The sequence below is a fragment of the Triticum dicoccoides genome, chromosome 6A (assembly GCF_002162155.2).
Source record: "Triticum dicoccoides isolate Atlit2015 ecotype Zavitan chromosome 6A, WEW_v2.0, whole genome shotgun sequence".
In the NCBI taxonomy this organism is placed as follows: domain Eukaryota; kingdom Viridiplantae; phylum Streptophyta; class Magnoliopsida; order Poales; family Poaceae; genus Triticum; species Triticum dicoccoides.
The window spans coordinates 606772093-606792968 of NC_041390.1; the positions used below are offsets into that span (position 1 = coordinate 606772093).

A 20876-nucleotide genomic window follows, 5' to 3' on the forward strand; every position below is an offset into this window, starting at 1 on the left:
GTTAACGCACAGAGTCCATAATGCGTCCATAAAAGCCCGTATTACTCCGTGTGTATAGAATTATCGTTATTCCACCACGGAGGAACCATGCATGGCGCATGCAACCAAGGGCCGGGGCATGATCGGACGGCGCCGCCCGGCCATGCATGGACGCGTCTCTTGCGAACGTAGCGACGGCAAAGACGCTGTCTCCAGATGCGGAGGCGTACTAGCTACACCGCCGGCGCCGAGAGAGCGACTGGCTTGCGTGCGTGCGTGCGTACCTCCGGGTGATAGCGAGCGGGGAGAGGTGGCCGGAGGCGTCGCGCGCCGCCAGACCCACCGCCTTCCTCGTGTGCTGCTGGCTCTGCTCCGTCGCCATCGGCCGAGGTATGATGGTTGTGGTGAGCGCAGCGTGGGTGTGAACAGTGCCACTGTCCCGTCGGTGTGCATGCCGAGAGGAAACAAAACACTTGCTCTCCGCCTACGCATCTCCGTCCCCAGTTGTACTATAATGCCATTGCCAGACTTTTCTCCCCTCTCCATCTCATCCCTCGTGGGTGAAAACAAAACAAGACTGCGACGTTGTTCTTTTCTTCTCTTTTCTTTTCAAAAACATATCAGTCCATATAGACGTAAACGATCACGCACACTGAGACGCACGCACACGTACTCAAACATGTGCACATATCCTATATATCTAAGAGATTGATCCTCACTAACCTACTTATCTTAACATGCAAGCATGTCATATCACCATACAATTATGGATGGAATAAGACCCATCTTATCATGCAACCATGCATCATAAAGACCCACCACCACATGCAACCATGCATGGGAAAATAATTATCATTCTATTGTTCAACTTATATTCAATAAATATTTTATCAAATATAATAAGTCATATGTATTTTAAATTTTGGTTCATGTGTTGTTAATCTAAAAATTTATATTCCACACAATCAAGTCCCATTGAAATATATTGCAACCAATTCCCGTAGCAACGCGCGGGGCATCATCTAGTACCCTATATGGCTGAGCACCTTCGAGAGAGAGCAAGCAGACATATCTTTAAACTGATGAAGTCTTGTTAATGCCCACGCCATGCCAAATCGAGGAACATACGAGCATCTGCGCAAAGTCTAAAACTTGAACTCAGATGTGCAAGTCCCATCATGAGAAATCTAACCAGCTAAGTTAAGCTCAATTCATTGTTTTCGTATCATTTTAACTACCAGATCAAAAATACCCTCGAATCAAAAGACGATTGTTGTGATTCCTACAAAAAAAAGATTATGTATATCAAATCCCAAACAGAAATAAGGATCGTACCAATGTATAATTTCCGACACACAAAACTCCTACCCTGGTAAACCACTTACTTTTTGTAGATGATAGCCTGTTGTTCGTCAAGGCCAGTACAGAGGGAGCTAATGAGTTATACTCACTTCTGAAAAACTATTACAATGCTTCTGGTCAAAGGATAAATTTGTCAAAGTGCTATCTTCTTTAGCAAGGGTTGTTTTGACAATCTGAAATTGGAAATCAAGAGCACTCTCAATGTGACGTGGAGTATATGCTCCCGGGCTCAAATGCAACCTGATGAGCAGTGAAATTGAATAAATAGTAAAATAATTCTTAAAATTTTGTGTGGTAAACTTTGACAGTTGTTTTGTACATTCTAAATTTTCAGCACGAAATGACATTTTGTGGAAGTTGTGGCAAAAAAATTGACGCTCCAAAAATGCTAGTTTTGATAACATTTTGGAATACTGATTTTTTTTTGCCACAACTTCCACGGATGTCATTCATGCTGAAATTTGTTACACATACAATTTTTTCAAAGTTTAGCACAAAAAATCATATTTTTGAATATATTTACTATTTTTTGTACTTTACTGTTCATCGAGGTGCATTTCAACTCGGGATCAGAATAGGACTTTCCACTCCCAATGTACCTAATGAATCCTTGTCAGAAAAATACCTTGGTATGTCGTCTGTTGTGGGCAACAGTAAGAATGGGCCATCAAATTCCCAAGGCCCGTGTTTGGAACAAAATTAAAGGATAGATGGCTAAACTGTTGGGAGCAAGGAGGTCCTTATACTGTTCAACCGATATATTTCATGTCCTGCTCCACCGACTTGTGTGAACACATAACTCATTGATCCGGAAATTCTGGTTTGGTAGTAAGGATGGCGAGAGGAAACCTGCGGTTTTTGCCAAGTCAAAAGACAAGCAAGTCCTTTGAGTACACAGCGAAAAAAGATACGGAGAGATGGGGTCTCCCTGCCTGATTTACCAGTATCAGCAAGCAGTTCTACTTAAGCTGGGTTTCTTGGGCAGTTATGACTAGACCAAATTACGCAGGAGGGCTTGGCTTCTGGGATACTAAGCTTTCAAGCTTGCACTATTGATAGTAAGACAGGCGTGGCGTGTGCTCATGGAACCTAATTCATTAAGTGCACGGGTCCTGAAACCCAAGTATTTTCCAACGTGTGACTTCTTACATGCCGAGCTAGGAAGGCCCAGACACCATGTCTAGAGGATTGATAAAACACGTTGGCAATGGCCAAACGACTGCTATTTGGAGGTATTCTTGGTCATCATGGGATTTCAATATGAGACCAATTACTGCCTAAGTGAGCAACCCGCCTTAGCTAGTCAGCGAACTAATTTTGTCCACTTGCTAATGAAATCAGACAAATGATATGGAAGTATTTCTGCCCACTGATGCCGAAACGATCCTATTAATCCCCTTGTGCACAAGGCAAGTTGATGACTTCTAGTCTTGGGTGCACGAATGGAATGACATCTTTTCAATACGGTCAGCATATCAGATGTTGGTAGACACTAAAATCCGTCATGAAACATGGCTCGAAGGGCGATCTGGTTCGCCAAACTCTCAAGGAGAGAACAAGGACTGATCGAAGATGTGGAGTGTCGATGTTCCGTCCAAAATAAAAATCTTTCTGTGGCGTCTCTCCCATCAATCCATCACAACTTCTGATCTGTTACACCACCGGAAGATGTCAACTCAGTCAGTCTAAGGGGTTTGCGGCTCCGAGGATTCATGACGGCACTCTCTTGTCTATCGCAACATGGCTCGCTGCATCTGGGCCCTTAAAAACGAGGATCTGGTCGAGGTGTTGATGAGTAACAGAGAACTTGATGCCAAACACTTCATATTCAGTTTGATGGATTCTCTCTCCCATACAAATTTTGCTTTTCGACAAACGGTGGATTTTATTGGCTCAAAAGAGGATACAAAACACTATGAGCACACACTCGGCCTCTGTATAGTTAGGATGCACACAATCAACAACAACATACAAAAAAAACACCAGCAAATAGCAAAGTCATATAAGACCAAAAGCTATGCATGGGCGAGAAAAAAAAAGCAAAGCAATCATATCCGCGTTTGCCAAACTGCAATAATGACCATATTCACACCAATCATCTCATGACATCACACGGATGACGAGGTTCTTCAACAGCAATGCCTTCAGGAAGGGAGTGATACGTCTCAAATGTATCTATAATTTTTTTATCATTTCATGCTGCTATATTATCATTTATATATACTTTTATTACCATTTTATATTATTTTTGTGGTGTAATCCTTATGGTGTGTTGATTGGGATGCAATGAATTATGGATTTATAATCAGAATGTTGAATATTATTGAATCTTTTGAAGTTTCTTTGTTGTACAATTGAGTAGCTATGTATGCCTTCTGAGTTATTTGTCTTCTCTTGCCAAGATAGATGGATAATTCTTCAAAGAGAGTGATGCATAGTAGTAGGTTCAATCTTACAATGTCCTATATACCGGTGACAGAATGGGGAGACAAGACATGTGTTTGTATTATTGCTACTAAGGATAAAATGAAGCAGTTTAATATTATTGCTAGATTTCTTTCTCTCTACACTATGTCATTTTGTTTATTGCGTTGCTCTGTTTTTATAAACATAATACTTTGAGATGTATACAAGATAGCGGTTTCGGGGTGGAGTAATAGTAGTAGATGCAGTTGGATAAGGGTCTACTTATCACTGACGTAATGCCTTTACAAAATTATGCCATGAATTATCATAGTTATGAATGTTGCTTTTCTATCAGTTGCCCAATAGTAATTTGTCTACCATGCTATTATGTGCTTTCGAGAGAGATGACACTAGTGAACCTATGGCCGCCGGGATCTATTCTCTATTAATACTAGCTTCTACAAAAATCATCTTTTATTTGCTTTCATTATTTTTCCACTTCACTATACCATTATCTATCCACTATTTGCTTTTAACCGTGTAACTAGCAGGACGAGGGGATTGGCAACCCCCTTGTCAAGTTGAGTGCAAGTATTTATTTGTTAGTGCGTAGGTGCGGCTTGTCATGTTAGCTTGTTGATTCCTATTGGTTCGATTAAACCTTGGTTCTTAACTGAGAGAAATATTTTTTTTTTGTACTATATCACTCTTCTCTTCATGAAATCCAACAACTCCTATGGAAGTAGCAGGGAGTGGAGCTCAAGCGCCTCCATCACTAGACTCAACCACCCAATGTTAGAATAGGTGTTCACCCTGAAGAACCGGTTCAAGCATATCCGAGCAATGCCCTCATGATAGGTCTAATGAAACTCAGGTTTTCACTCGGGAGCTCATGACAAGGTGCTCGAGTAGCACCGCAATTGACGTCACCTATGTGTTGTCGCCATCACGTTTCCACAATCCCTGCAGCTAAGCTTGCCACCGTTGCACAACCATCCGTTTACGTCAAGCCACTAAATCCTTACAAAGATCCTTCATGGCCACAACAATCCGCCTCTCCAAGGCCGGCCGGTGCAACCACGGACAGGCCCAAAGAAATCGGGGCCAGCCACGCTTGCTGGAGATGTTGAAGACTCGGCGCGTACCCAGCCATGCATGCACCACGCCACGGCCAGCTCGTCATGCTGCACCGCAATAGAGTCTCCGTCGTTCCACGCCTGCATGGGGCCACGACCAAGTCCTTATGTCCCTCCTGTCCGAGTAAATTGTAAAAAATCATCACTTTAAAGACTAGGTTTGTGAAAAATACTAATATACATTTTCGCTACAAAAAACACCACATTTCGCGTGATAGTCTTACAAAAATCACTGATCGGCAGATCTTGCTCATTTAAGTGTGTGTACCTCCCTGCTCGCGACTGTGTGTGGCGGCCGCCGCTGCTGCTTGCGCATGTGCACCTGTGCGGCACAGGCTGGTCGGCAGAGAGGTTGAAGGGCTAGGTGGGCGGTTGCAGGCCCTCGCCGGCTGGGGAAAGAGAGAGGAGGGAGGAAGGAGAAGGGAAGAAGGGGAGGCGTTGTGGAGTTGATTGCTTTTTTCTTTTTGATTTAGGGATGTCTGTGCAAAATCTATGGACTAGTTTGTAAATTTAGACTAAAATTGATCTAGCATGAAATGTTACGCCATGTAGGGAAAAAAGAGGCCCATCTGTCATAATCTAGCTTGACAGAACCAGATTCGCCAATCAATGGTTTCTGCAAAACTATTACCCAAGATATGGTGTTTTCTGCAGAAAAAATGTACCCTAGTGTTTTTCACAAACTTAGTACTCAAAGTGATGGTTTTATACAATTTACTCCTCCTTGCACCCGCCGGCACACAAGCTCCTGGCCACCACTTCCCTTCCAGCTGGAAGACCATCAGATCCGCCGCGAGGGTGCCGCCGAAGCCGTCCGGGCTTTGCCCGACGACACTCTCCGGCGGCAGTGAGGGGAGAGGGGAGCACTAGGCTGCCGCATTTGGGACAACCCGGTGCGGCCGCGGTGCCGCACAGGAGCATGATTTTCTGATTGGCTGTTCACCCGTTCTACATATTTTGTTACAATCCTTGTAACCCTTTGGGCGATCTGGCATGCGCATAGAAAGGCCACCCATAAACAGATTTTTCGGGGGCCACTATCAACTCGTTAGTTCGTTAAGAGCTACATCAGGGAACTGGAGTGCTGCAAGCCCAAGAAACTCATCGTTACGGATGCTGCTTCCTTGGAGGCAATGGCATGTCCAGAAGCACCTGCTCTCTCCCTCGACCAATCATCCCGCTTCGCACGGCGACTCGACGTCCGTAGGCGCCGGCGAACACGCACTGGCAATTAAGAGGGCTGGTTGTACTGCAAGTCTGCAATCGGGATAATTTTAGTGACACATCACCGGTTTACTTGCATTTCCACCGGTTTTTAAGGGCCGGCCTTTGCATTGGTATCAGCAAGTAGAAGAGTCAATTCTTGGTGCAAAATTGTGCTACACTTGGAATAGAAGGAAAAACCGTGTATATGCTAGTATGATGAACAGATATGATCCCACATTTCTCATGAATTGTTCCTCTTCTGCAAGTTTCCGTTGCAATTCTGATTGGAGTTTGCTGATAGTATGTTGATTGAATCCAAGGGCATGGGCGTGGAGAGCAAGAACATGATGCACATAACTGATTTTGGCCTGGTCTTCTAGCAGAGAATTACATGGTGCACGACACAAAGAGGCATCGTTCTCTCATTTTCTTCTGCTACCATGTTGCAAGTTATTCTTTTCCAGTGTAGTGGTCCTCTTTGTATTGCACACCATTGTTATATCTGTATTTCAAGTATGCGAATTGGGTAGGTAGTGTTGGATGAAATTAGTAGGAAATAGTTTTGCCCTACATTGAGTTTCGGTTTCACGATCTGTGCACAGAAAATGCTTGGTGAAAAAGTTCTTCTGCCTTTGATCCAGTGATAAGCCTTTCAAGTTTCCAGCCAACAATAGACAAGAAATTTAGTAATAGAAAAGGCAATAGCATGTTCTATAAGATGTGATCAACCTAATTGTCATTTATTTGGAGAGTTTATCGATTCATGTCTGCACGATCCATAATTTTCTAAGATGAGATGGTGTATGTGCGTCTGATGCCAATATCAAAATTTGTTTGCACGGTTCATCTCAACACTAATTCTAGACGTCGCAGCAAGGCGCTCCTTTGCTATATCCATAGAGATGAGAGCTTCATTCATAGGATACCAGATGTGCTACTAGTTCCTTTCCGCAAAGATACATTTTTGTTGCGAGGCACCAACATACATTTTCAGCCTAGTAAACGAAACAAAAAATACACTCACAATATCTAGCCTTTGTATCTCAGCGAAAAGTAGATGAACATCAACAGGTTCAGCACGCTGAGACCAGCCATCATCCAGAAGAAGTAATCGAGGTGGCCTTCGTTGAGGTCATCCGGGATCCACCCGGGCGCGCCACCATGCCCCGTCGCCGACGCGACCACGCCGAGCACGGCGGAGTTGAGGTAGTTCCCGGCCGAGATGGCGAGCTGGGCGAGCGCCGCGCCCATGCTCTTCATGGTCTCGGGGGACTCGTCATAGAAGAACTCCATGATGCCGACGCTGGTGAACACCTCGGCAACTCCAAGCACGACGTAGGACGGCGTCTGCCACATGATGTTCACGCTCCGGCCGGCTCTGGCCGCCTTCAGCCGCCTCATCTCGACCGACGCGGAGTAGGCCATGGCGAGCACGGACAGCGCGAGGCCGACGCTGAGGCGCTGCAGCTGCGAGAGGCCCCGGTCCCTCCCGGTGGCGCGTCGGACAAGCGGCACCAGCACGAGGTCATAGATGGGGATGAAGGCTGCCACAGCGAGGATGTCGAAAGTGGAGAGGGAGGCCGGCGGGACCGTGAACCGGCTGACGCGGTTGTCCATGGCCATGCCCTGCTCGATCAGGGTCGACGACATCTGAGCGGTGACCGCAAAGAAGAAGAGGAGAGACGCCCAGACGGGGCACATCCGCAGCAGCATCTTCAGCTCCTCGACCTGGGACACAGTGCATGTCCTCCATGGGTCCATCGTCTCCACGGCCTTGCCCGAAGAAGGTGGCACTACAATGGCAGCCCTGTCAAGGAACCTGAACTGACTGGTACGCTCAGTGCTGCAATTCACCTGACTCGGGGACATTTCCTCCTCATGCAGCGGGGCTGAGCCATCATCAGGCAACTTGAGACGATAATTCCTTGCAGCAGCGACGACCACCTGTGACAACCTCTTCAGAGGGCTTCCACCCAGTTTCTTGTACCGGTAAACCTTCCTGCCGGAGACGAACACGACGAGCCCGAAGCCCATCAACACCATCGGGATCGCGTACCCGACTCCCCACCCGACATTGTCCTGCACCCACACAAGCACGGTCGTCGACAGCAGAGAGCCGACGTTAATCAGGAAGTAGTACCAGTTGAAGAAGGAGCCCTTGGTCACCCGCTCCACCGGGTCAGCGGTGTCGAACTGGTCCGCCCCGAGGGCTGACGTGCACGGCTTGATGCCGCCGGTCCCCAAGGCGACGAGGTAGAGCCCTAGGTAGACCATGGCACGCTGGATTTCGCTGGTGCTTAAAGAGGGCATCAGCACCGGGATCGACGCTGACAATGTCATAACCAGCATCCCCTGCCAGCACAAGAGAACTAGTATTCAGAAATGTTGTGCATTGCAGATATTACACATTAAACATTTTTTTCAGACAAACGAAAAATTCTCTTTATGTATTGAGAGAAAAACTTACAACGGTATAGACTGAAAGGAAGACTACTATTGCCCGGTATCTCCCCCAGTATGTGTCGGCCAAGAAGGCTCCGATGAGCGGCGTGAAGAAGCAACTGCCGATCCAGGTCGACACGTTCCTCGCGGCGTCGACATTGCTCTCGTGCAGCACGCTCGTGAGGTACGTGACCAAGTTCTTCTGGATCCCGAAGAAGCAGATGCCTTCGGTGAATTCAGCACCTAACATGAATGTGATGTGCAGGAGTCAACTGATTAGTTTGGAAGGGCCAATGCAAGTGGGAAAATGAGGAAGATTGTGCGAACATTTTTCCCAATACCTAAAATGAAGTAGCATGCCCTCCAGTTCCCTGTGCTACGCCTCCTGGCAGGCTGTTTGTTGATATCAACTGTTCCATCACTTGTATGCTCTAAACCATCATCCTGATGAGCAGTACAAACAAAAGTTTCAGTAATACTGACCGTAAGTTTAATATAGGAAACACCAAGCAGCAAGTGTCTCTGTTCTTTCAATACAGAAGTAGCAAGATGCAGGATTATGTACATTCAGATGAAAAAGAATGTGCTCAAATGAAAACGTTAATTGCAATCCTCGACACGGTTCATTTTACTCCCCTTGCAGTACTGAAAATTATCTCTCTTGTATTGATTCTTAAGTTAACAAAATTCTGAGCTGAGAATGTTTGTTCCAATAGCTGATGATCTCTAAAAAGAAAATGACTAGCTAGAGGGATAAAGCATGGCGAAGAGAACAAATGTGACCTGAGGAGACAGGTGGTGAATCAGCGGCTTCTCCTCATCTGCTGCTGCTTCCATGTGAGCCCCAGAAATGTTGGTGCTCACTGCTCAGCAGCAATACTTATCAAGCAGCAGTATGACGATAAATACAAGGACTGTGTGTGACTCAACTCCCTTTGCCTTGATAGTGGGAAGCATGCGCCGTTGCTTCTTAAAGAGAAATCTTAAAGAGAAAGGTTCATCTGCAGAGAAATGTAAAGTTTCAAACAAATTCAGCAAGAACAGGAGAGAGAGAACTGAATACCTACCTGATAGAGGAGAACTACTAGCGCTGAGGTTGGGAGAGATTCGGAGGCCCTCTTCCTCTTCCTCCGTGACTGAATCTGATCTGAATGTCGCCGGCCGGGCAACAGTTGGTTCCAATTAATCAGCAGTTCGAGTAGTGAGTGAGCTGCCATGCCATGGTGTAGGTAGGTCGAGGTGTCACATACAGGGCCACTCGTCTCACCAACCAACGACGCAGCATAGCCCAACCAATGGCTCACGTCCTTCCGCGTCGCCGTATCCATGAGTTTGGAACCAAAAATACATTGACGCAGACAGGACAAACGCCAAGTTTACATCAGGTGATTATAAGCACGGCATATCTTCACTTATCATCAGGAAGCAACGTCTGTATAAACTAATAAACTTTCAGTTCATAGTTACACCGTCCTCGGAGACAATATGCAGGTGTGGGTGTCGAATTCATAAGAAATGCAGATGATGCGATTCGACCAGACAGAGAGAAAACAGCAACACTGCAACTGCAGGCACTATAACAGGGTTCAGGTTCAGGTCCAACCTCTCATCCAAACACAAAAGCCTTTCTTCTCAAACTAAGTAGTGGAAATCGTGCAGTCAGGGTGCGGGCACACGACACCGATTCCCATTACCGATAACGGAGCAACGAAGCAGAAACCGTATTGCTTGGTCACACCTGACAACCCACGAATTCAAGTTCCAGCACCGGACCAAAAGATCGAAAGCGAGAAACTAAAAGTAGCAATACAGACTTATTAGGAGAAACACAGAAGTCTATAGACCAAATATCCCGACCGGGCACACACCTCAGGCGCCATCCGTGGTGGAAGCCGCTGCGGCCACGGGGCGCTTCTGGAAGCTGAAACCTGCACCAAACATGACGATGCACAGTAAGTTTGGTTTCGGTGATACATGACGATGCACGTCAAGTTTGGTTTCGGCATGTCCTCGCTTGATATGGACGCGGCAATAGCTTGGCAAACAATTTGATGCATAGGAGCTATCACGCATTTGATCAATTTTCCTTTGTTTTTCCTAAAATGGCCTTAGCCTACCCTAATTTGTTTGGGACTAAAGGCTTTGTTGTTGTTGTTGTTTCCTAAAATTGGCCTTGAGTAGATTTAATTGTTAACAGAGTTTAGACTCGCGAGATCAAAACATGTATGACCATTCAGATGCCTCGAGACTCGGCAGGGCTTTAACGAAACGATGATTGATACTGAATCATAGACTAAAGTTGATGTGTAATTGCAGCAGAACATGACAGACGAAGCGGTGATATGATTGCAAAAACATATTGAGAGGGTGCTTGGATACGTTTTAGTCTCATGACTAAAAGTAGTGGGACTAAAACTTGCTAGCCTCACCCATGTTTGGATCCAAATACTAAAGAGACTAAAATCAAGTTAATGAGCATTTATTATCCTCCAAACCCTCCAATCCAGAACTCGCATGTGTTAAAGAAGAGGAGTTAAATGAGGAGAGAGAGGACTAATCCATATTTTAGTAGGGGTACCCCTGACTACAAAAAATTAGTCTCAAGACTAGTTTTAGCCCCTCTTTAGTCATGGGTGCTTGGAACTTTAGCCTTCTAAAGACACTATTTTTAGTCAGACTAAAATAAGTCCTTTGGATCCAAGCACCCTCTGAGACTGAAGAACGACAAAGGAACTTATAGTCTGAGCGAGAACATGGATCATTGACGCTGATTTGCTTACGACGTACGCCACACGTACTCAAGATCTTCAAGATTTCACGAATTCCCTCGGTCAACTTTTCCACATTCAGTGTTCACAACCTTCAGTCGCTAGAACGAAGTGGTGGAAACTCAAGGGGGAGGTAGCTCAGGTGTTCAAGGAGAGGGTCATTAAGGAGGGCCCTTGGGAGGAAGGAGGGGATGCGGACAATGTGTGGATGAAGATGGCGACTTGCATTCGTAAGGTGGCCTCGGAGGAGTTTGGAGTGTCCAGGGGAAGGAGAAGCGAAGATAAGAATACCTAGTGGTGGAATGATGATGTCCAGAAGGCGATTAAAGAGAAGAAAGATTACTTCAGACGCCTATACCTGGATAGGAGTGCAGACAACATAGAGAAGTACAAGATAGCGAAGAAGGCCGCAAAGCGAGCTGTTGATGAAGCAAGGGGTCGGGCATATGAGGACCTCTACCAACGGTTAGGTATGAAGGAAGGTGAAAGGGACATCTATAAGATGGCCAAGATCTGAGAGAGGAAGACGAGGGATATTGGCCAAGTCAAATGCATCAAGGACGGAGCAGGCCAACTCTTGGTGAAGGACGAGGAGATTAAGCATAGATGGCGGGAGTACTTCGAAAAGCTGTTCAATGGGGAGAATGAGAGTTCTACCATTGAACTGGGAGACTCATTTGATGAGACCAGCATGTGTTTTGTGCGGCGAATCCAGGAGTCTGAGGTGAAGGAGGCTTTAAAAAGGATAAAATGAGGCAAGGCGATGGGCCCTAATTGTATCCCCATTAAGGTGTGGAAAAGGTCTCGGGGACATAGCGATAGTATGGCTAATCAAGCTTTTCAACCTCATTTTCCAGGAAAACAAGATGCCGGAAGAATGGAGACGGAGTATATTAGTACCAATCTTCAAGAACAAGGGGGACGTTTAGAGTTGTACTAATTACCGTGGAATTAAGCTGATGAGCCATACAATGAAGTTATGGGAGAGAGTCATTGAGCACCTCTTAAAAAGAATGGCAAGCGTGACCAAAAATCAGTTTGGTTTCATGCCTAGGAGGTCGACCATGGATGCCATTTTCTTGGTACGACAACTTATGAAGAGATATAGGGAGCAAAAGAAGGACTTGCATATGGTGTTCATTGACTTGGAGAAGGCTTATGATAAGATACCGCGGAATGTCATGTGGTGGGCCTTGGAGAAACACAAAGTCCCAGCAAAATACATTATCCTCATCAAGGACATGTACGATAATGTTGTGACAAGTGTTCGAACAAGTGATGTCGACACCGATGACTTCCCGATTAAGATAGGACTGCATCAGGGGTCAGCTTTGAGCCCTTATCTTTTTGCATTGGTGATGGATGAGGTCACAAGGGATATACAAGGAGATATCCTATGGTGTATGCTCTTTGCAGATGATGTTGTGCTAGTTGACGATAGTCGGACGGGGGTAAATAGAAAGTTAGAGTTATGAAGACAAACCTTGAAATCGAAAGGGAAGGCTTAGTAGAACTAAAACCGAGTACATGATGTGCGGTTTCAGTACTACTAGGTGTGAGGAGGAGGAGGTTAGCCTTGATGGCCAGGTGGTACCTCGGAAGGACACCTTTCGGTATTTGGGGTCAATGTTGCAGGAGGATGGGGGTATTGATGAAGATGTGAACCATCGAATTGAAGCCGGATGGATGAAGTGGCGTCAAGCTTCTGGCATTCTCTATGACAAGAGAGTGCCACAAAAGCTAAAAGGCAAGTTCTACAGGACGGCGGTTCGACCCGCAATGTTGTATGTCGCGGAGTGTTGGCCGACTAAAAGGCGACATGTTCAACAGTTAGGTGTGGCGAAGATGCGTATGTTGAGATGGATGTGTGACCACACGAGGAAGGATCGAGTCCGGAATGATGATATACGAGATAGAGTTGGGGTAGCACCAATTGAGGAGAAGCTTGTCCAACATCGTCTGAGATGGTTTAGGCATATTCAGCGCAGCCCTCCAGAAGATTCAGTGCATAGCGGATGGCTAAAGCGTGCGAAGAATGTCAAGAGAGGGCGGGATAGACCGAATTTGACATGGGAGGAGTCCGTTAAGAGAGACCTGAAGGATTGGAGTATCACCAAAGAGCTAGCTATGGACAGGGGTGCGTGGAAACTTGCCAGAGCCATGAGTTGGTTGCGAGATCTTATGGGTTTCACCTCTAGCCTACCCCAACTTGTTTGGGACTAAAGACTTTGTTGTTGTTGTTGTTGTTGTTGTTGTTGTTGTTGTTGTTGTTGTTGTTTGTAGTGTTCACAATCTTCATGTGCGCGCACACAAATGATTCTTTTACCGTTTCTTGTGCTTCGTTGTTCCAATGAGTTTCTGTATCATGTAATAAATTTAGTAAGATAACAGAATATACATGAAAATTCCTTCAAAATAGAGCAATGTATTTGTCTGAAGAGGATCGGGATACCTCAATGTTACCCAGCTGAAGAGTGAGCATCACAAGAACTGGAGAGTGTTGGAGAATGCAAACCAAGTCAATAGTCGTGAACCACTCATTGAGAAGCAGAGTCTTTAAGTTGCCAACTATAGGATGCCGTTCTAAATCGCAACTGTAGATAATCTGCACAAATTGCAAAAGGAAGAAAAAAGAAGTCCATGGTCCTCAAGTGCTGGGAGATGAGAGGCGCGTCGAATGTCAGCGGGTAGACCTCAGTTTGAACAGCTCCGACTAGCAGGTCCTTGACTTGGCATCTTAGAGCGTACTCGATCAACCGCATGGTGTTTGTGTATGTGCCCTCCGTCTCCGTCTCGTCATCAGGATGGACACTGATCTCGCACCTGACAAGAGGAGAGTCTCCCCGGAGCCGGATGACCAGCTTCACCAGCTTTTCAAAACGCTCGCAGCGCGGGAACCTTGACCTCTCGTCCAAGATGAAGCGCAGGCTGATTGCGTGCCTCCACAGGCCGCGCCAGCGGGCGCCAAGCACGCAGGTCTGCAGAGCATCATCCTTGGGCAGGTAGGACAGCACATGCCGGAGGAGGTCGTTGGTGAGGTCGCCGAAGCGGTCCTTGCCGCTCGCCGCAGCCTTCTTCAGCATTCCGTCGAGCACGTGGCGGGCGCTGCAAGAGCAGCGAAAAAAATCAGCATAAACAGGAGAGCGTGGCCTCAGCAGAGTCGGGGGTCTGGATAAAGAGAAGAAAAACGCAGCGTCACCTGAGATTGGCTGGCGTAGATGAGGAAGCTCCGGCCGCGGGGGAAAACAGCGCGAGCAAGACGCTTCCTGCCACCCCTCCGGTATTTAAACCATGAAATGGGGAGCAGACGGTTTGCCGCCCTCCGTGGATCTCCCTTAGCGCACCATTGGCCCTGTTTGGATGCTCTAACTCAGTTAGAGGTTAGAGTTAAACTCTAACTCTGAACTAATCCTAAACTAACTCTAATCAAAGAGGTGTTTGGATGACAGGGTTAGATGGAGCACGGATACGGCGAGGTGCCTTCATGGAAGGTGCGAGAGGGAGGGAGGGAGAGGACGAGAAACTTTGAGAAAGTGAAGAGGGATCTGCTACAGGAAAAGCGAGAGAAGAATGTGTTTTTAGTAGTCCCGAGAAGAACTAACCCAAATAAACACCTCTTGGGTGGGTTAGATGCATCTAGGTGGGTTAGGGCATGTACAATGGTGCTATCTTAGGAGTGCCACGTAGGATAAATGATGAGGTGAAGGAGAGAGAACTCATAAGAAAAGGCTTGTCTTCTCTTATTTAAGATAAGACAAGAGATAATCTCTTAGGGCATGTACAGTGGTTGATAAGATAGTCTTATCTTAAATCTTGCATGTGATTTAGAGATGACAATTTTTTTTGTCTACAATGGGTCATCTCTTAGTCTTATCTTCAATAACTAGCAATTCCTAAAAATGTGGTGAGACATATTGTGCTAAGAGATCACCTCTTGTCTTCTCTTAAATAAGAGAAGACAAACCTTTTTTTATGGGTTCTCTCTCCTCCACATCATCATCTATCCTACGTGGCACTCCTAAGCTAGCACCATTGTACATGCCCTTAGCACAATATGTCTCACCGCATTTTTAGGAATTACTAGTTATTGAAGATAAGGCTAAGATATGACCCATTATAGACATTTTTGATGTGTTAATCTCCCGGAGAAAACCGACGGAGGTGGGTGGGATGCAAGACCGCCGGAGGTAGGCAACAGCCCAGTCGTTTCGAGGAGTAGTTTAATTTTTTTCCTATGAGTTTATCAATGTTTTCTTCTCTGTAATCACAATATTCGATTTTCTGTTTCCTATGATGAGTTCTTCGGCTGTAAAAGTTGCAACTTAGAGCAACTCTAGCAGACCCCATATCCCGCTCCGACCCGTAAAATAACCGTCAAAATGCGGGTCGGGACGAAAAAACCAGCCAAATCATACCCCGCATCCCGCCTCGGCCCGCAAAAAATTTTAGGGGGCGCGGCAAAATCCCGACCCCAACTCAGGAAAACGTGGGGTTTCCCCTCACGGCTGCGGTGCCCTGCATATAAGCGGAAGCGGTTGGTGGGGAAACATTTTATCCCGCGCTTTCCTCCACCAACCACCTCTCCTCTCCCCCTTCACGCCGCTGCCGGCCGCAACCCAAGATTTCGGCGAAAGCAGCCGGCCGCAGCACGCTGGAAGGCCGCCACGCGCACGAGGCCTCCCCTCCCTTCCCCCCCTGCATCGGCGGGCCGTCGGATTTGCAGATCTACGGCACTTCATCACGGGACGTCGGATTTGGCTTTTTCCGGCCGCCGGTTGTTGCACCAAGCAATGGAGTGGTCGGGGAGCCTCTCCCGCAGCCTAGGCAAGGGCGCATCGCCGCATGCAGGTATGGTTTCGTCCGCCCGCCGCCGCCGAAGGTTTGCGGGCATGGATTCGTCCGGCCGTCCACCGGGCTCGGTGCTTGCGCAGCCTCTTTGTGGCTTGCCGATGCCGCTCATATAGTGCGACGACTGCACGCATAAAGTGTTGCGGCTCACTTCGGGCACGTCGAAGCACCCCGGATGGGTGTTCTCCAAATGTGAAAACGACGGGGTACGTGCACTGGCGATAGCTCATTTCATAGCTCATTCTTTAGTTCAATTGCAGTAGCTCACTTCGAGCTTACTCATTCTTTTGTGTAAGACGATGGATGCTTATTTTGGGTTTGGGAAGGCCAATATATTGATTTATTGATAGAAAGAAACTTAATAGATGTTAGTGCACTCCTTAGTACAATCGAAGGCAATGATGCGGCTGCATGTGCAACTAGAGGGGAAGCAACGTCTACTTCTTTCGAACCAAAGATGAAGAAAGAAGAATGCAAAATCAAAAATCCGCAGATCAACAATGAATGCATGGAGAAGATATTAGTCCAACTTGTGGGAGCAGTTATGGAAGTTGGAAATCTTCTGAAATGCATACTTGTGGTTCTTGTTTTCTTTAGTTTTGCTATTCTAGCAAAGATTTTGATGATGTCTTTTGTATCTAATGTTGTTGCAAAAGCAAAGAAATGCATTATGCTAGATCAATTTAAGTTGCAAATTTAAGTCTTGCGGGCCGGGAGAAGCTGCACCAGATCAGACGGCGCAAAGCCGACCCATAAAAAAAGATATTATCTGCAACTGTGGATGTCCGCGCCGGCCCGCAAAGGCATTTTTGCGCGAACTGCAAACATGTTTTGCGGGCCAGGAGGATACGGGGTCTGCTAGAGTTGCTCTTAGGCCCCGTTTGGAATCTCTCCACTCCTCCACTCCACGGAGTTGGTAGAGCTCGGTTTTGGCAGCTCCGTTAAAGTGAGCTGAAGTCTGGTCCGCTCCGGGAGCGGAGTTAAGAGGAGCGGGGAGGAATCGAACGCTCCTTTATTCACTGAAATTTCTAGAGTTAACTGAGAAGTTGCACTCAGTAATCAAACAACTGTCACTACTATTATTGTGTGGTGTCCAAAAAATATTACGGCAAAAATTGGTAAATGCTTACTTCCTATTATATGGCCATTTTTTTAAATGTTCTTCGGCTCCCTTCCTATCCAAGCTGATGGTATATGATGACGAATTATAGATAATATTATAGCATAAAACATTTAGAAATTATAGATATACTGAAGACGTATCAACGGCCACCTCGTGCTTCTACTCCGATGACATGCTCTCCCACATCGCGCTAGATCTTGAGGTAATGCTGGATGTGGTGCAAGAAGGAGCATGTTGAGTGGACGTGGTGAGGATGTTGAGGGATGTGTTGTGGCGTGAAATTTAGCCGGGCGTGACCGCCTTTAAATAGTGGATTTTAGTGGCGCCAAGCGTCCGGGTGCGTCAATGCGCGGTGCCGGAGTTGGTTCCTCAACCGGCGAGCCTGCTTAATGGCTGCATAGAAACGAATGAACATTGAACATGCATAGTAGATATCAGTCCCGTCCCATACAGTAAACGTCTCTTCGACATTGAACAGACGCAGACACCGTGGACGTGGCGCGGCCGGCGCTTCTCACTTTAATGTCGGCGCCAATGAGAAGCCACGTCTGTTCTAGGCTGGCGTCAATGCCGGGGGCTCGCTCTATAGCGGCTATAGCAACATGAATGCGGAACTGGCGTCGGGTGGGAACACACACGGACGAAGGATGAGCGTTTTTGATGGGATAGGATAGTCATGAGTGGACGTGGCAGCGGTTATCTGGTTTGTGGGTAAAAGCATCCGGATTAGACTAAACTGTGAATCTAGACAGGATCACACTGGATAGTAAAATACGTCTGAACCGCGAGATTTATATATTTGCGGATAGTTTAAGGGTCAACGTGGGAGATGCATGGAAACGAATCGTTTGCCCACGTCCTCCGAGAGCTGATCATCGAAAGGAAAACGAAAACGTCGCACTCTTGTTTTGTTCCCCCTCGAGATGGAGAAGGAAGAAAAGTCTGGCAATGGCATCGGGAGACCCAATGAAGCCCGAGTGTTTTGTTTCCTCTAGGCATGCACAACGACGGGACACTGTTACACCCACACCGCGCTCACCACAACCAATGGTTTCCTGTCGGCATGCACAGCACACCGACGGGCCAGCGGCACTGTTACACCCACTCCGCGCTCACCACAACCATCGTTTCCTTCACACCGACGGGACAGCGGCACTGTGTATGGGCCGGCCGGCTCAGCGATGACGCGGGCCTTGTTGTAGTATAAAAGGCGGCCATCGGAACTCCCATCGCCTCATCGCTCGCCGTTGCAGTCACGACACCGCAGCAGAGACACAAGAAGTAGTTCTCCGGCCGGCCGGACCTCGAGCGCGCCAGTCAGGATGGCACCCACGGCGGCGGAGCAGCACACGAGGAAGGCGGTGGGCCTGGCGGCGCGCGACGCCTCCGGCCACCTCTCCCCGCTCGCCATCACCCGGAGGTACGCACGCACGCAAGCCACTCGCTCTCTCCTCTCGTGCTCAAGGTCTTGCACTTGTCCGGCGGTGTAGCCAGCACGCGGCGCGCCTCCGCATGAGGCAGCGCCGCCGTACGCCGTCCGATCCGGTTTGGTGTTCGCTAGTTTTTCCCTCGTGCCCCGGCCGGTTGCTTGCATGCATGGTTACGTGGAACAATTTAATTTATTCTCATCATCAAATTGTCGTGTAGCGGACGATGATTAGCGGTCCACCGGATCTGGATTTCGCGAAATTAATCAGCGATATTTCCTCTTGAACAATCCTTCAATGTTCTGAACTAGTACAGTATGATTTCAGTGAATTTGTGCGGTTAACGGTGGCCTTGCTCTCTCCTTTGTTCCGATGCAGATTCTCAAAATAGTCTTTGTGGCATGTAAATTTATTTCCCTAGATTCATACACGTGTGGCTCTTACTCTTCCTATGTGTGGTATGAATCAAGTGGCTCATGTGGGCAGACCTCAACCGTACACCTGTTTCAGTGACCTCCTTGATTAGTACACTTGTAAGATGTTTTAGATATTTCAATATAAACTATATATGGACCGTGGCAAAAAAAAAAAACGGTGAACACATTTGCTATTAACGTCGGCACCAACTCGTTTCCATTTTGGAACCTTTAGGTGACGCTACTGTTAGTTGTAGACACATACATGTGATGTGTCACCCTCAGTTACTTGTCACTATTAGCTTGTAGTACAATTCCTTTGCCTTTGTGCGTGTGGCCTTTGCTTTTCCTATGTGTTGTATGAATCGAGTGGCTCATGTAGTCATGTGGGCAAACCTCAACGGCACACTTGTTTCAACAGCTTCATTGATTAGTACTCCCTCCGTAAACTAATATAAGAGCATTTAAATCACTATTTTAATGATCTAAACGTTCTTATATTAGTTTATAGAGGGAGTACTTTACTAGGACTTGACTGGTCCGCAAAGGGGTTATAGCGATTTTGATTTTCTTTTGTTATTACCCATTAGCTTGTTTGGATTGAAACTTCTTGATCAGAAGAGGATTTAGTTTCCTAAAACTTTTGCTAAAGAATAATCTATGCAATTTAATCATCATCACATCTTTCGTAAATAGTGAATACCTAGCTATTTAGGCTCATTTCATGCAATCATGCAAAGGTACCGTCACAAGTTTGTCATAAGAATGTTTTGATATTTTTATTTTACTTACATATTCGTATAAAGCAATGCTACCAACATGTGGGCACACCAAGCCCATTACAAAGCAATAGTTTGCAGTGGGAAATGAAAGACTCTACTAATTTGTAGATGGTGCTAGTGGTTTTATGTTGTTATCGTAACCACGCTACTGTGGTATGAGATGTATAAGGTGATTGATGGATGATTTTAGGATCTGCAGTCCTAGAATTTACTTTTGAAATTATTTTCTCAAATCTCTATTTTTCTGAAGAGTAATAATATGCCGAATTATGTGATTTGCTCAAAGGAGTAAAATTATTTGTATGAATAATAAAATTCAGCAGCTTGATTAGACAAGAAAAACAGGAAAACAGAAATTGATCCTTTGCATGTATGACTGATTGTTTGGATTTTGAACCTTGTTGACCGTGTCGGCCTGTGTGTGAGTGGCGTTGTGAACCTTGTTCTTGAGGGATTCAGTTATCTAAAGCCAGGCATCTGCCTCTTTGATAAAAAATAAATAAATAAACAGAGACTAGTTGCGTCAGCGAGCACTGAATTGAGTTGATAGACCAAACCATGATTTATTAGTGAGATTTATTAGCATGATTTACACACTTGAATGTACTCCCTCCATTCCAAAATATTTGAAGTTCTATGTTTAAGTCAAACTTCTTTAAGTTTAACCAAATCTATAAAAAAAATATACCAACATTTTCAAAACAATTTAGTTTATGTAGATTCAACATAAAATATATTTTCATAATACATACTTTTGACATTGTATAGTTATCGGAAAATTTTCCTATAACTTGGTCATACAAATCTAGAGCTCAAAATATTCTAGAATAGAGGTACGTAGTACGTAAGGGCATGTTCAAAGCGGACCCTCAAACCTTTACTATATGTCCGGACCATAGTGTCCAGACCACTTCTGTCATCCAACGGAAGCCTGTATATGTTCGCTTAGCAGTCCGGACGTACGCATTGCGGTATTCAAGA

The 20876-nt window shown here is 46.1% G+C and overlaps 3 protein-coding genes across 3 annotated transcripts in view; 1 reads left to right on the forward strand and 2 right to left on the reverse strand.

Annotated features, from left to right (window-relative positions):
- Nucleotides 1-361, reverse strand: part of LOC119318380 (probable cinnamyl alcohol dehydrogenase 5) — a 4589-nt gene extending 4228 nt beyond the window's left edge. The window contains exon 1 of the mRNA XM_037592932.1: nucleotides 264-361. Coding sequence (XP_037448829.1) covers nucleotides 264-361 — 98 coding nt within the window. The remainder of the gene's footprint in view (nucleotides 1-263) is intronic.
- A 6624-nt stretch (nucleotides 362-6985) lies between these two features.
- Nucleotides 6986-9759, reverse strand: LOC119318381 (protein NRT1/ PTR FAMILY 8.3-like). The gene is made up of 5 exons (XM_037592933.1): nucleotides 9599-9759; nucleotides 9315-9532; nucleotides 8873-8975; nucleotides 8557-8774; nucleotides 6986-8441 (listed from the first exon to the last, which is right to left on the reverse strand). The coding sequence occupies exons 2-5, from the start codon at nucleotides 9366-9368 to the stop codon at nucleotides 7119-7121; spliced, it is 1698 nt and encodes a 565-aa protein (XP_037448830.1). The 5' UTR covers nucleotides 9369-9532; nucleotides 9599-9759; the 3' UTR covers nucleotides 6986-7118.
- Nucleotides 9760-18592: 8833 nt separating this feature from the next.
- The window catches only part of LOC119314556 (probable cinnamyl alcohol dehydrogenase 5), a 6910-nt gene continuing 4626 nt past the window's right edge, over nucleotides 18593-20876 (forward strand). The window contains exon 1 of the mRNA XM_037589259.1: nucleotides 18593-18690. Within this exon, the coding sequence (XP_037445156.1) occupies nucleotides 18593-18690 (98 nt within the window). The remainder of the gene's footprint in view (nucleotides 18691-20876) is intronic.